Source organism: Podarcis liolepis (assembly GCF_965112155.1).
Source record: "Podarcis liolepis genome assembly, chromosome: 2".
NCBI lineage: Eukaryota > Metazoa > Chordata > Lepidosauria > Squamata > Lacertidae > Podarcis > Podarcis liolepis.
The window spans coordinates 64,779,304-64,792,855 of record NC_139555.1 but is presented as its reverse complement, the minus strand read 5'-3'; the positions used below and the strand labels follow the sequence as shown (position 1 = coordinate 64,792,855).

The following is a 13,552-nucleotide window of genomic DNA, read 5'->3' as shown; positions in this document are numbered from 1 at the left end:
TCCCAACTCAGCCATGATGTTCACTGGGTGACCTTGAGTCAGCCACTCTCAGACTAATCTATTTCATAGGGTTGTTGTGAGCATAACCATATATGTTGTCTTGAACTGCTTGTAGGCTATACCTGTAATTTTTTTAAAAATGGCAACCTAAATGATTGATAAATGCAGCGCATTTCATGTGCAAAACTTCCTGAAGGGTTTGGAAACTGCACCTAGTGTAGATTTTTTGACAGTGAAATCATGAGACTTCTTTTAAGCCATGCTGCCTAGCTCTTGATTTAAAGGCAACATTCCAGCATATCTTGGGAAGTATATTCTGTTATCTGTGAAATTAGCTGTGGAGGCCTTCCTTCAGATTCTATTATTCTGTAGTGTGAAATTGTGCCCGTACCAAAGCCAGACATTCTATATCAGGCATAGGCAAACTCGGCCCTCCAGATGTTTTGAGACTACAATTCCCATCATCCCTGACCACTGGTCCTGTTAGCTAGGGATCATGGGAGTTGTAGGCCAAAAACGTCTGGAGGGCTGAGTTTGCCTATGCCTGTTCTATATGATGGTCCTTTTCCCCTCCCCACCTCCTATGGAAACGTAATGGCGCTTTTTTATTCCAGCACTACCTAATGCTGATCTGCTGTCAGTTGTTATGTTTTTAGATAACAGTGTTAGAGGGATTTGTTGGGGTTTTAAAATGTTTAGTGTTTGAGGCTGGAAGTAGTCTTGATTTTATATTATAGAAGATAAGGCGTATAATGTTCTAGATATGCAAAAAGAATCAAACCATAATAAAGTTCTAACAGCTCAAACAACACAATAATCTGCATAGGTTCCTTCAGCAAGTGCTGTTTTATTTGGGGTCCTAGGATAATCAACAATTTTAATTGGTGCAGTTAGACCAGCCTTCCCTAATCTGGCGATGCCCAAGTATTGTTGGACTCTGGCTCCCATGAACCCCAGCCAGCACAGTCAATGGTGGGGTTGATGGAAGTTGTAGTCTAAAGCCTCTGAGAAAGAAGGTAGATACTGCTGCCTTACCCAGCACTTCTCATATTGGATAGCTTTAGCATACTCAGGAGTCAAAAGTTTTGTGTCTCAGTTGTAGAAAAAGTATACTTTTCTGTGCATTATGCAATTTACATTTGGGGTGTAATTTTGTGTCAGGTAGTCTCTCTCTCCCATCTCACTCCCTGCTGTTTGAACTCCACTGCCTCTATAGAAACAGTGCATATTTATATCAATGTGTGTGTGTGTGTGTGGGGGGGGGGAGACTGCACACCTGAGGCTGATCAAATGATCCAATGCAAGGGGCTCCCATTTCCTCTTGTGGGTTAGTCCCATTGCACTGAGTGGAAAGAAACGAAGCAGTAGTGGCATGTGTGGTGCAGCAGAGCTGCACAGATGCCCTTTGAACACTGGCTTCTCTGCTGGAATGGCTGTGGTGTCAGGGTTGTGCGCTTGCAGTGGCAGGACTGCTGCCACCACCAATCTGGCGTTCCCACCTGTACAAAGAGTACTGCTACTGGGGGCGGGTGGTGGTGGTGGAAGGAAGAACTGGAATTGCTGGGACTGTACTGTGCTGCTGAAAGAAATGAACAAAGATTCTGTGTGGTGTTTTACTGGGACCCTTGCATGTATTACATGTTGTACTTCTGAGTCACATTTGACACATCACATGTTGGGCACTGAGCGTCTATTTAAGCTCAAGCAGCGATGATGCAACACAGATGATTATATCTGTATTCTAAAGTGGAACACAGCCTCATTTGTACAGTCATTGTTTAGCAATCTAAGAAGATGTAGTAATCGGTGAACTGAAATAATATTTTAATTCCTGCGTGGGTAATACGGCGTTATAAAGCCCAACGAACTCTTTGTTGTTCTTTAAGTACAGATCATTCTGCAGTACTCAGGTTGTTTGTTCCATGTTTTTCTCCCCTTAAGAGACTAAGTTTGAAGTAATTGGTTCTCCTCTGCAGCTCATACAGCATCTTTCAATATCTTACAGTCACAGAATCCTCGATGAAAAACAGAGTTGGCTGGCACATTTTCCTCTGAAGTGTGTTAGTTTTGTTGGATCTTTGACAAGGAACACTTTTATTCATTTAAATGACTTGGAATAATTGACATACAAGTTTATGGGCCTCTGGGGAGCTTTGCTTAAAGGTTACCACTTTGAGAAAGAAAGCCAATTACAGAATACACGCCTACCTCCCCTGATTCACTTCTCTTTCTAGTTTTGTGTGTGTGTGTGTGTGTGTGTGTGTGTGTGAGAGAGAGAGAGAGAGAGAGAGAGAGAGAGAGAGATATCTATTTATCTATCTGAGAGAGAGAGAGTAAAAGTTTCTCCTCTTCTCATTTACATTCCCTGGATTACATACTTATTATGTGTCATTGGGTTCCCCCAATACGTTTTGCATGTTCAATGTTCGTTTTTATTTAGTATCAATAGGTTAAAACACAGGCACAAATGCATACTTCCAAAAGTACTGCGAGCCATGAAGCAGTGGAAAAGACAAAGAGTAAAATTTCTCATTCTATGGGATGATGTTGCATATTCATATAAAATGGCATGCTCAGTGCACCAAAATAAAAGCATGTGGGGAGGACCAGTGGAAAAAAATATGTAATTTCAAGAGGATCATTTTTACTCGTTCTGTGCTCTCAGACTCCATATTCAATTCTCTCTCCCCCCCCCACCCCATCCCTCTGCCCTCTCTGACCTCTGAGACACCTCTCCTCAGTGACTCCCTTTTCCAGCCAGATCCAGTCCCCTTTCCCTTCCACACTGCTTTCCCTCCTATGCTCTCCATCACTCTGCTTTCTCTCCTGCTGTTCACATGCTAACCTTTCAGCTCTGGAAAGTGCCTTTTGGTAGCTGCTGTGGAGCAGTGGAATTTGCTGTTTCTAGAAATGCCGAACTGTGCCAGCCTCCTCTACTTTTCTCTGTCTATTTATTTATTTAAGCAACTTATATAACATTTAATTACAGTTGTCCCTAAGCAGTGCACAAGTAACTCAGGTTGCTGTTGTTTTTAAAGGGAAACCTCCCCCCCACTAGTCAAAACTAAAAATTAAAATGTCCACAGTCGGCACCAGAAGTGCAATAGGAAGGGGCCTGTCTGATCTCAGCTGGAGAGGATCAAATGAGGAGGGGGAGAACTGTATATGGCATTTTGTTCTTCTTGGAGAAAAAGGTGCTGTATAAATGCAATAAATAAATACGGTAATTGCTTAGTGTTTACTATTCTTAATGCCTGAATTGTGTTGCGGGACTGTTTTTATAGACATGTTGACGTTGTTTTGGGTGGTGGTGGTGGTAAATAGTGCCTAATGTTTTCCACACACAACTGATTCTGATCCCAATGACTTCAGTGACCAAATGTCTGTGGACTCTGATAGAAACAAGAATAGAGTCAATCACAGCACAGAATACATTCCCTGGACTGCTCTCCTGCAATAGTGCAGAGAGATGCTAGAGGGTGACTGAAGAGCATATAATATTAGTTTAAACAGTTAAAATGACCACACACAACAAACATTATGGGAAGGGAAACTGAGACCATATGTTCCAAAGAAGCACCATCAGACCAAATGGAAAAACAAAGTGTCCTCCCTTGGCTGTTTCTATTGAGCTGGGAAGTCATGTTAAGAATAACCATATTTGTCTCCCTCTCCTCTCCTCACCTTTCCTCGTACAGAGGATATTTTGAAGAACAGGATAAATCAACCTTTGCATTTTTCTGTTTTCATTTTTTTCCCAGAAGAAATGCCGCAGCTTTTTCAATATACACTAAAGATTTTGGCACAGCAGGATTCTTTTAAAATCTCAATTTAAAAAGGACAATAGCAATCTCCCTCAGCAAATGTTGTTCTCCTTTAAAACATAAGACTCACATCCAGACCCAAACCCTGCAGCTGCACACAATTCCTGCCTTGCCCTGGTATTGGAGTGTAGGTGAGAGAATCAAGTCATGTATGCCACGTCATTGATCACTATAGAAATGAAGAGAATTGTGTGGATAATAACACGCTGCAAAGTGTTTCTGGTGCGTGGTTAATACACCGGCACATTATTGTGTGCGTGTTTCTGTTCAGCTTGTCGCTTGTACTGTGTGGCTGTTGTGCATTCCATTTGTGTGTATGCTGCGTGCATGTTGTCTAGTCATGCCTTCCTCTGCAACACTTTGGCCCAGTACCTTGTACCAACTAGGCCTTGGTTGCTAAGGGTAACCAGCTAAGCATAAGAACCTTTGAGCTGTTTTGTTGCCTAGCTAAAAGGAAAACACTTCGCTTTTCCATTTATTCGCCCTACACAGATTTGCATCTCTTTGTTCAGACATGCACACACTGAAACACTTTTACCGGTAGAATCCCCCTTTTTTAAAGTTTGAATCCAAACAAGGACTGTAATACATATTGCACAACTCTCATGCACCATAAAACAAGCAAGCTGCGTCAAAGTATTGCTTCGTTAATCAGTAGCCAGTATGCCACACAACGCCAGCTGTAAATACCCAGTTACAATCAATTAAAACATAGGGAGTGAAGTCATTGCAAAAGGGGGGGGGGAGCAGTCCTTGACAAACTGGCTTCACTGTTAAGCAGCAGTCCAGCAGTTCACATCTCCCACCCACACCCTGAGTATCATTATCTGTATACTGTGGTAATTGAGTCTGGAGGCACATTTATGGATGCTTTGACTGCTTGGGCCGCAGTTAAAGGAGTAACACATTCAGTCTACCTACCTCAGTGGTGAACCTTTTGGCGTTGCAATGCCATAGCCTTTGGAATCCAAGTTACCTCCCACCTTCATGGTGTCACATGGCTTTCTCTGCTCAATGTACTCATTCATGGTAGACTCTAGCAGGTAGGCATACTTCCCTTTGGATCTCCTCACACGCTTCATCCCCTCTTCTGTTGTCGGCACGAAAACAGAGGGCTCAGCTGACTTCATGTACGTCCACATCTTCTCAAAAACCGCTATTTTAGATCTCTGTCCAGAATAGCATAAATCCACTGCTCTTAGCATGTGTTAATAGAGCAGAGATTCATACACCAAGGAAGACACACATTTTGCTGGGCTGCTTGCCCACACATTGCATAGGTAGGGAGAAGAAAGGACTCGGGGCTGGGGGCTGATTCATAGAGGTGAACGGCCTCCACACAATCCCTGCCAATAGGTGGTGAGTATGGGGCGAAACGTATTGCATGGATTGTTGGCGCTACACAGCTAGGCCCCTGCTGTTATTTCTGTGATTGCAAGGGCACCTTTGAGGGAACAAGAACTAGGCTGAATGGAATGAAAGAGGGATTTGCAGCTAAAGATGCAAATACTCTGGCAAAATACTAGGAACTAGGCTAGGAACACAACTCCTACAACTAGCACTGCATTGAGGCCATGGAGCAGTGGCAGAATACATGATATGTAGTGCAGAAGGTTCAAGGTTCAATCACTGGAATCGCCAGTAATTGTGAACTGGTATATCAGGGCTGGGAAAGACTTCTGAAAACCTGTTGTGGGTAGACAGTACTCCAATGGTGGGATTCAATATTATACAGCCTCATGTGATGAACAGTAGGAGCGACTGAAGTGTCGCATTTGCACTGCGCTCCATAAATGGAGTGGGCTGGCTGAGGGAAGTGAGAAACAGGGGGCATTAGACCATTGAAAGGAAGTGCACTTTGGAGGAGGGGGCCTTGCTACATAAGCTCCCCTTGAGTGTAACACCAATGTATTTACATCGGGCAAATGGTCCCATTAAATTACAGAGCTAACCAAGTACTTATTATTCTCTAAACCTGAGCTGCAAGTCACAGGGTAATTACTTTTGATGCTGCTAAGTGTAATTACTCAGTAATCTGTGGAAGCGTGTAATTATGCCGTGCTTCTGGAGTATTTATGGTATCTGGCAGACCCCGCGTGTGCTGCATTTCCTGAGCTAGCACGAGACTCTTGCTTTTGTATAGTGAAGTCAGAACTAATTTCTCTTACCCTAAAGAATTCTTTAGTAGACCCAGCATCCAGAGTCCCATAAGCAATCTCTGTTTGCTTGGCCAAGTCTTCTGCACTCTCTATGGGAGACACCATCCTCTCTACTGTCAAGAACGCAGCTAGATTGGCGGTGTAAGAAGAGATGATGATCAAGGTGAAAAACCACCAGACCCCACCAACTATACGCCCAGACAGAGATCTGCAGGAAAAGGGAAAAAGAAAGAGTGAAGGTAAATTTAAAGGAGAGGAGTAGAAAATAATAAGAGTGCAACCCACAAAGCTCTGCTTTTGCACAATCATTAGTTTTTGTGCAATGTTTAGTTTAAAAAGGTATAAATGTGCATGCCTGAGGTTATATTAAAAGGTTCCAGTCACTAACACCTATCGTATCTTGTCAAATTTCACCTGTGAGGCCACCTTCCTATATAATGATCAGCATATGGAGGCCCCTTGAGAGAACAACTGTTCAATGGCAGCTTACTATGTAAATAAACCACTTCCGTGTGTCTTGCCTCTACACAGATCCTAAAACATGTCACTTTCATAGATACATGAGAACAAATTACACGACAATCTCCACACAAATGATCTTGGCTTGAACAATCAACAGCTGGTGAAAGCAACAATACTTTCCCTAATGGTTTTATGTCCACTGAAGTTGGACTAGCATGTGAAGAATATCACCATAACAATAGCAAAGGACCCAAACACTGGAATTACCAAGAAGAAAAGTTATGGGGTTGCCATCGATGGCAGAAGACATGAAAGGGAGGCCTCCTGTACCTTGAAGCTTGAATCATAGAGTTGGAAGGGATCATGAGGATCATCTAGTCCAACCCCTTGCAGTGCAGGAATCTTTCACCCAATGTGGGGGTCAAACCCACAACCCTGAGATTAAGAGTCTTATGTGCTACTGACTGAGCAAACCTTCTGTGGAGAGCCTTCTGAACCTGGGCCTCCATGTGTGCAAGAAGTTGCTTCTGTTTTTTAATAGCTGAGATTTGTTTAATAATAAGTTTCATTAATAATTTCCATTTTACCACTTTGATATAAAATCCAGAACTGTACTTAATCCTAGGGATGATGAAGCAGTAGTGGTTGAAAGGGCAAGTTAATTCACATCCATTGCATGGCACGGATAGGAGTTAAAGGGCTTAGCCCTGCACTGTGTAGGTGAATGGTAAAAGCACCCTCCCACGCCATTCCTGTGCTCAGCCCATTACGAAATTGCCAATAGCAGCTCTAGCTATAAAAAGGGAAATGTTGCGTTCACACAAGAAGCAACAGCAGTGACATTTCGTCATCTGTGCCACTTGGTAGCTGGAGTGTCACAATCATGAAGGAACTAGCTGCCCACGTTCCTGAAAAGTTCCTGCGAACTGATATGTGTGACTTAACAGTTGGAAAAATCACACCCTGTTCTAGTTAATCCAGCTGGTAGGAAGTACACACTGTAGGAACCAGCAAGACCTAAGCATTGGGCTGGTTTATTTTGATCTGTTTATTTATTAAATTTCTATACTGCCCTTCATCCGAGGATCACAGGGTGGCTTGCGATACAAAACACAAAAATACATACCATAGTAACAAACAAAACCATACCCCACCCCCAGTTTAAAACGCTATAGATGCTTCAATTAGTCAACGGCCTGGGAGAAGAGGAACATTTTTGCCTGGCACCAAAAGATATGCAATGAAGGCACCAGGCGAGCCTCCTGGGTGGTCTAGTTCGAGGTGAATGCCAAGCATAAAATTTAAAGATGGCTTTGCCATTTGCATGACGGGCATAGCCAGGAAGTCAAGCTCTGGATCAGCCATGCATTTTGCCTTGTGCCTCTCACTCCATGCTTCAGGTGGGCTGTCCAACTTTTTTTTTAAGCACCACATTTGTGTTTATTCATTGACACGTCATCTGCCACCTCATCCTTGTTGTTTCTCTAATAAACCTTGCAACTATTAAAACGAAGAGTATCTGCTGCAGGGAGAGGTACCATATGTTGCAGTACTATCCTAGCTGTGTCTAATAACTCAGTGTGTAAAATTGCTCATAATGCTAAGCCAAAAGCTATTAGTATGAAATACTGTGCATTCCACTTCTCTTCTGCTTTTGCACAAGTGGGTAAACAAACTATGAAGAATTTAGCTTGGTGTGGCATCCAAACCCAGGATTGCAGTTGGTTTCATGCTAACAAACACTGACTTATTGTTGGTTTCTGTAATGTTGTTTACAACCTTGGGACTAAAGCTGCTCCTAGCACAAGATAAGGCACAAGGCCTCTAGCCTGGCTAGTTAGCTGAGTTTATAGGTCTCTATGTGCATCAGTCTGTTAGAGCAAAAAAAGCTATGACCATGAGTTGAGACCTCTTAAGCAAAACCCTTCATGAGTCATTCACACACATCTGATGCTAACTAATACAGCGGTGCCCCGCAAGACGAATGCCTCGCAAGACGAAAAACTCGCTAGACGAAAGGGTTTTGCGGTTTTTGAGCTGCTTCGCAAGACGAATTTCCCTATGGGCTTGCTTCGCAAGACGAAAACGTCTTGCGTTTTTTGCAAGTTTGTTTCCTTTTTCTTAACACCGTTAATACAGTTGCAACTTGACTTTGAGGAGCAACTCATAGAATGCGGTGTGGTAGCCTTTTTTGAGGTTTTTGGTGATTTTTGAAGTTTTTCCAAAACTTTTCCGACACCGTGCTTCGCAAGATGAAAAATTTGCTAGATGAAAAAACTCGCGGAACGAATTAATTTCGTCTTGCGAGGCACCACTGTAACTTAGTACACAATAGTTTATGGATGAGCATCACATGCAAATGTAGCTGATGAGATTTATTTCCAGGAAAGTGTGTGTACCGGACTGCAGCCCTAGGGATGCGAAGATTTCTAGCCATCCATAGCTGGCTTTTCCCCAGTTAAAAATCAACCATACTGCAGAGCTAGGTTTTCAGAGCTTGCTGCAGAAGAGAAAACCAATTCATTTTAACTGATCTCCACTATTTAAAAACGTTAAATCGGACTTGCTCCTTACACTATGCATCGTTTTTACATCATACTAAACTCTGCATTTAAATATTGCATCTAAACTCTGGTGCAGCTTCCAAACATGATGCAGTCACCTTCTTTATATCAGCTTGATTTGAAATCCTTTTAGACAAATGCAACTGGTCAGCTTGAGAGAGAGAGAGAGAGAGAGAGAGAGAGCAAGGGAGAGGGAGAGATGGTGATGGAAATCAGAGAGAACACATGCCCAGTGGCAAATCCATCCTGAATAAATGTGAAACTTTTAGTTTTGTCTGAAACTGGGGAAATGGAAAAATGACTATCTCATCGCAAGTCCAGATGCTGCATTTGCTTTTGAATTCCTAGATTAAAGACTCTAAGCGTCCAGGATTCACAGCTACCAGTCGTCAAGGAATATGGCCAGAGCTTAAAAAGATATAATGATGGCAGACTAACAAATATGTTGAGGAACTAAGAATAGAATAATGTGCTGCCAGCTGCTGGGTCTCTATAGATGTCACTTGGACAAGTCACTTAGCCCTCTACATTCCGAACCTGCAAACACCCTCCTAGCCCACAGGCCTGAGTTTTTCTAACTCATTTTGTGCCATTGTTGAGGGTCTCAAGGACTTGCTCTCACTACTTCTCTACACCTTCTGTCACCTCAGCACTTGCCTCAAATGTCAAATGCTTTGAATACATGGATATATTATGCAAAGCTGCTAGGCAAGTAAATAAATAAAGTCAAACTTCATAAGTGTATCCATTAGATAGGATAGACTATAGATTGGCCTGCATAGTTCATATCAAGAGATACATCTGAACATTTCCACTGCTGCCCTCTTTGCTCCTTTCTTATCTCTTGGGCCCAGGACCTCTAAAGTTCGCTGCCTGCCCGCTTTCCCTCAGTCCTCACTGGCTTCCTCTTCTCCCCTCTTCTCCCCAGGCATCTGTCTCATCCACCACCTCTCCTTCATATACCTGCTTCTTATTCAGTTGCAGACTCTGTCCCTTAGATGGCCGTGTGTTCTAATTTACAGAGGAAAGTCCTCTGTTTGAAGTCTGCTTTAAAGATAAAGAACTCTAAGAAGAAAGAGCAGCATGGACCTTGAAGCTGCCTATCAAATGTTGGCAGACTGAGCAGGCACACAGGCCAACACCAGTCACTGTCTTCTCCCCCATGGTGAGATGCATTGTATTTCTATTTAAATCATAATAATTATTTCTAAATTTGCATCTCAACATATTCACATTTTATGCAGGTTGTGTGTCCACTTTTTCGGTGAGGAATCAGGGGCTGTTCTATCTGACCCTCCTTCTGCTTGCAGCTCAGTCTCTTGATTCCTCTCCTGTTTGATTTTCCATCTCTTTGCCTCCTTCCTGCTTCCCCTCCCATTTCCTGTCAATGGGAAGCACTTGTAGCAAGCGCAGAGGCACCAAACAAGAATAACTGGCTAGTGTTTAATACTATCATTTCTGCTGATGACGGCCACTTCAATCTGACAAGCTGCATTTGCATGCCAAATAATCATATTCATCTCCAGCTGCAAATTATACAGCTTTTCTCCTTTTTGAGAAGCCAAGATATTTTTATGACTTAAATTCCCACAGCTGCAGTTAACTAAATCCCAGCCTTTAGACCTTAGTCATGGTTTTCTTATTCTTAATCACTGAACACCCGGGGGGGGGGGGGCAACTGCCTGTCAGTTATATTGATGGCTCACGCTACCAGATTGTATATTGCTGTCATTACATAGGGGTGAGAGCAAGGGGGATGGGGAGCGCTGTGGACAGTTGGGCTTGGCTTGTTAATTTTGGTTTTGAATAGCTCAGTGATACATAATCAGATGCTGAACCATCATGTAAGCTATTTCCCACCACTATGAGTTAAACAATCCTACATTAAAAATATACAACGTTCAATGTCACATTCAATGAAAGGCATGCGTCGTGTGGAGATATATTGGAGCGGGTGGCTGGATGGTGGGCAGCAATGGAGGAGAAATGTAGGAGGCTGACCTTAGCAGGTTGGGGGACAGGAAACTGGAACCCAAGGAGAACTCTGAACTGGGAGAGGGTCCCAGTGAATTGCATAGCTGTCAACATTTCCCTTTTTTAAAGGGAAATTCCCTTATTCCGAATAGGATTCCTCACAAGAAAAGGGAAAAGTTGACAGCTATGGTGAATTGGGAGGTGGGGAGATATGGATCCATGAGAAGGGTCTAATGGGCTTTCAGGAGAGTGGCCTGCCCACACAATATCTGACACCCCAAGTGCAACATCACCAGCCATTGAGGTGACTTTGCTGCCTTCCTTTGTCACCAAAGAGCCTCGCCCCCTTTCTTGGGGGCACTTGGGACAAATCCAATAGTGAGCTGGCTCCATCGACTCCACCTTCACCTCCAGAGATGCAGTGGTGACAGTGCTACTGCAAACAAACCCTACATGTGCAGCGTCTACCCAGGAGTACCTATTTACTTGCCTAGCCTGAGGCAGGGGACATCAACTGTGCAAATAGCTGTGCCCACCCCACTCTTCAAAATGAGATCACAGGGGGAATGTCAAGGGTTGGATCAATGTCTTCAGCCTAGCCATGTGTCTTAGATCTCTGTCATGCCTTATCAGTTTGTAGCCTGTAGACCCATACATAAACGTGTTAAAACTTCCAACTATGGTGGGAGCTTGAGTTTTGAATCTGACAAGGGGAAAGAAGGTATACTCATGAAATACTAAACCATTATGTTGGAACCAACCTGTATTTTAGATATGTTGGGGGCAAGTTTAGTCTGAACCCTAGCGGTAACACTGAACACACGTTTTCCCGTTTCCTAATATTAATTTTTAAACAAACAAACAAACAAACAAACAAACAAACAAACAAACAAACAAGTTGCTCAGCAGATTCTGATTAGCTGGCCAACATTAGAATGTATGTTTGTATGCATGCCTGCACTGTACATCTACACACATAATCATCCTGGGTACTTTGCTGATATTTAATACATCTTCTTTTGAAGGCATCTTAATTGATGGAGGACCAGATGGATTTCCTCCGCTTGTGGTACACTAAGGCTTTGTGTGTGTTTTCCCCTGCATGCAGAAAAAAGTTTGATTTGCCCTGCATCAATAGCCTGAGGTCTGAATCTTTTTGCACAGGGTGATCCCACCACTCTTGAAACCTAAGGTTTCCCTGCTTTGTGTCACAATAGAAGATGCAATGCTGTTTCCTTCTAAGCACTTTGTTCATTAGAGAATAATTATTATCTTCAGCTCAGCTTAGTACTGTACTCCCAAAGCACAGTGTCATAAATCTTGACATTTGGATTTGTGCACCTGCCCTTTAGATTTATTCTCTTTCATTGACATAGTGGGTGTTTGGAATAAGGAGGATCTTTTTTCATAGAATCAGATCTATGGAAGCAATAAGCGGAGGTGCAGTTGTGCAGAGGAAAGCTTTAATTAATGTTTAGATAACTCAATGTGTGTGTGGTGGTGGTGGTGGTGGGGAGAGCAAAGGACCTCTTCTGATGAAATCACCAGATGGTTCTTGCACATTATTAAATTTGCTATGTTAGGAAGCAGACATCTCTCATTGGGTTGCCCACCTTTTTCTTTTCTTTTTTTTACTGCTCCTGTGCCTTTAACAGCAACTTGATCTGCCAGCATTAACACATGGTGATTCATTTAAAGAAATAAGAAGAGTTATGTTGGATCAGTCCAGCATCCTGTTCTCATAGTGATTAGCTGGATGCCTATGGGAAGCCTGAAAGCAGGATCTGAGTGAAACAGCACTTTCCCCTCTTACATTTCCCAGCAGCTGATATTCAGCGGTCCAATGTCTCTATCCATCATGAATTTAATCCTCTTTGAAAGCTATTCAGGTTGGTGGCCATCACTAGTGGGATGTAGTTCCACTGCTTAATGCTCTGTGAAGCACTTTTCTTTTGTTTGTCCTGAACCCTCAAACCCTTAACTGGATGGCAATATTCTCTAGTATTATTGTCATACTATGAAAAACCTTCATCTGATCATTTTTATGGATCAAGCAGCTGTTAAAGGCATAAACACAGGTGATGCTGGTCAGTTGGCAACCCTGTCCTCATGCCTCTTCTTCAACTCTTTTTGGTTGAACTTAAGCAATGAGAATTAGGGATTTCATAACTTTTTGTATCTATGCAGACTAGTGAAAAAACGCAACAAGTAAAACTTTATCTGTCAAAGCTAGGGAAGGTTTTTCTTGAAGAAAAAACAGTAGCAGTCATAATGAAAATAGAAATTATTATTATTATTATTATTATTAGTAGTAGTAGTAGTAGTAGTAGTAATAGTAGTATTAAGAGTACTGCTAACAGATGGGGAAATGACTTCTCTTGTGCTTGATCCGCAAAAAATTGCACTATACATACTGAGGGCAGGGCATCAGGCAGGTGACAGACTGGAAGATAAAAATGAGAAAGCGGCAAGCTAGCAGTAGCGAACATAATTCCACTTTATTTCCTCAGGCAATACAGTATATGGTTCTCTCATTAGCTCCTCCAGTGCTCCACCCCAAGCCTTAGGG

The 13,552-nt window shown here is 42.7% G+C and overlaps 1 protein-coding gene across 8 annotated transcripts in view; it reads right to left on the bottom strand.

Moving 5' to 3' along the window:
* GRIA1 (glutamate ionotropic receptor AMPA type subunit 1) overlaps positions 1-13,552 on the bottom strand; it is a 190,880-nt gene that overhangs the window by 18,545 nt on the left and 158,783 nt on the right. For all 8 annotated transcript variants that reach the window (XR_014522259.1, XM_083488347.1, XM_083488346.1 and 5 more), the window contains exons 12-13: positions 5,993-6,191; positions 4,746-4,993 (exon numbers count right to left, since the gene is read on the bottom strand). Coding sequence is in view for 7 of the 8 variants with exons in the window: in XM_083488347.1 (XP_083344473.1) it covers positions 4,746-4,993; positions 5,993-6,191 (447 nt within the window). In the remaining variant the exon portion in view is untranslated. The remainder of the gene's footprint in view (positions 1-4,745; positions 4,994-5,992; positions 6,192-13,552) is intronic.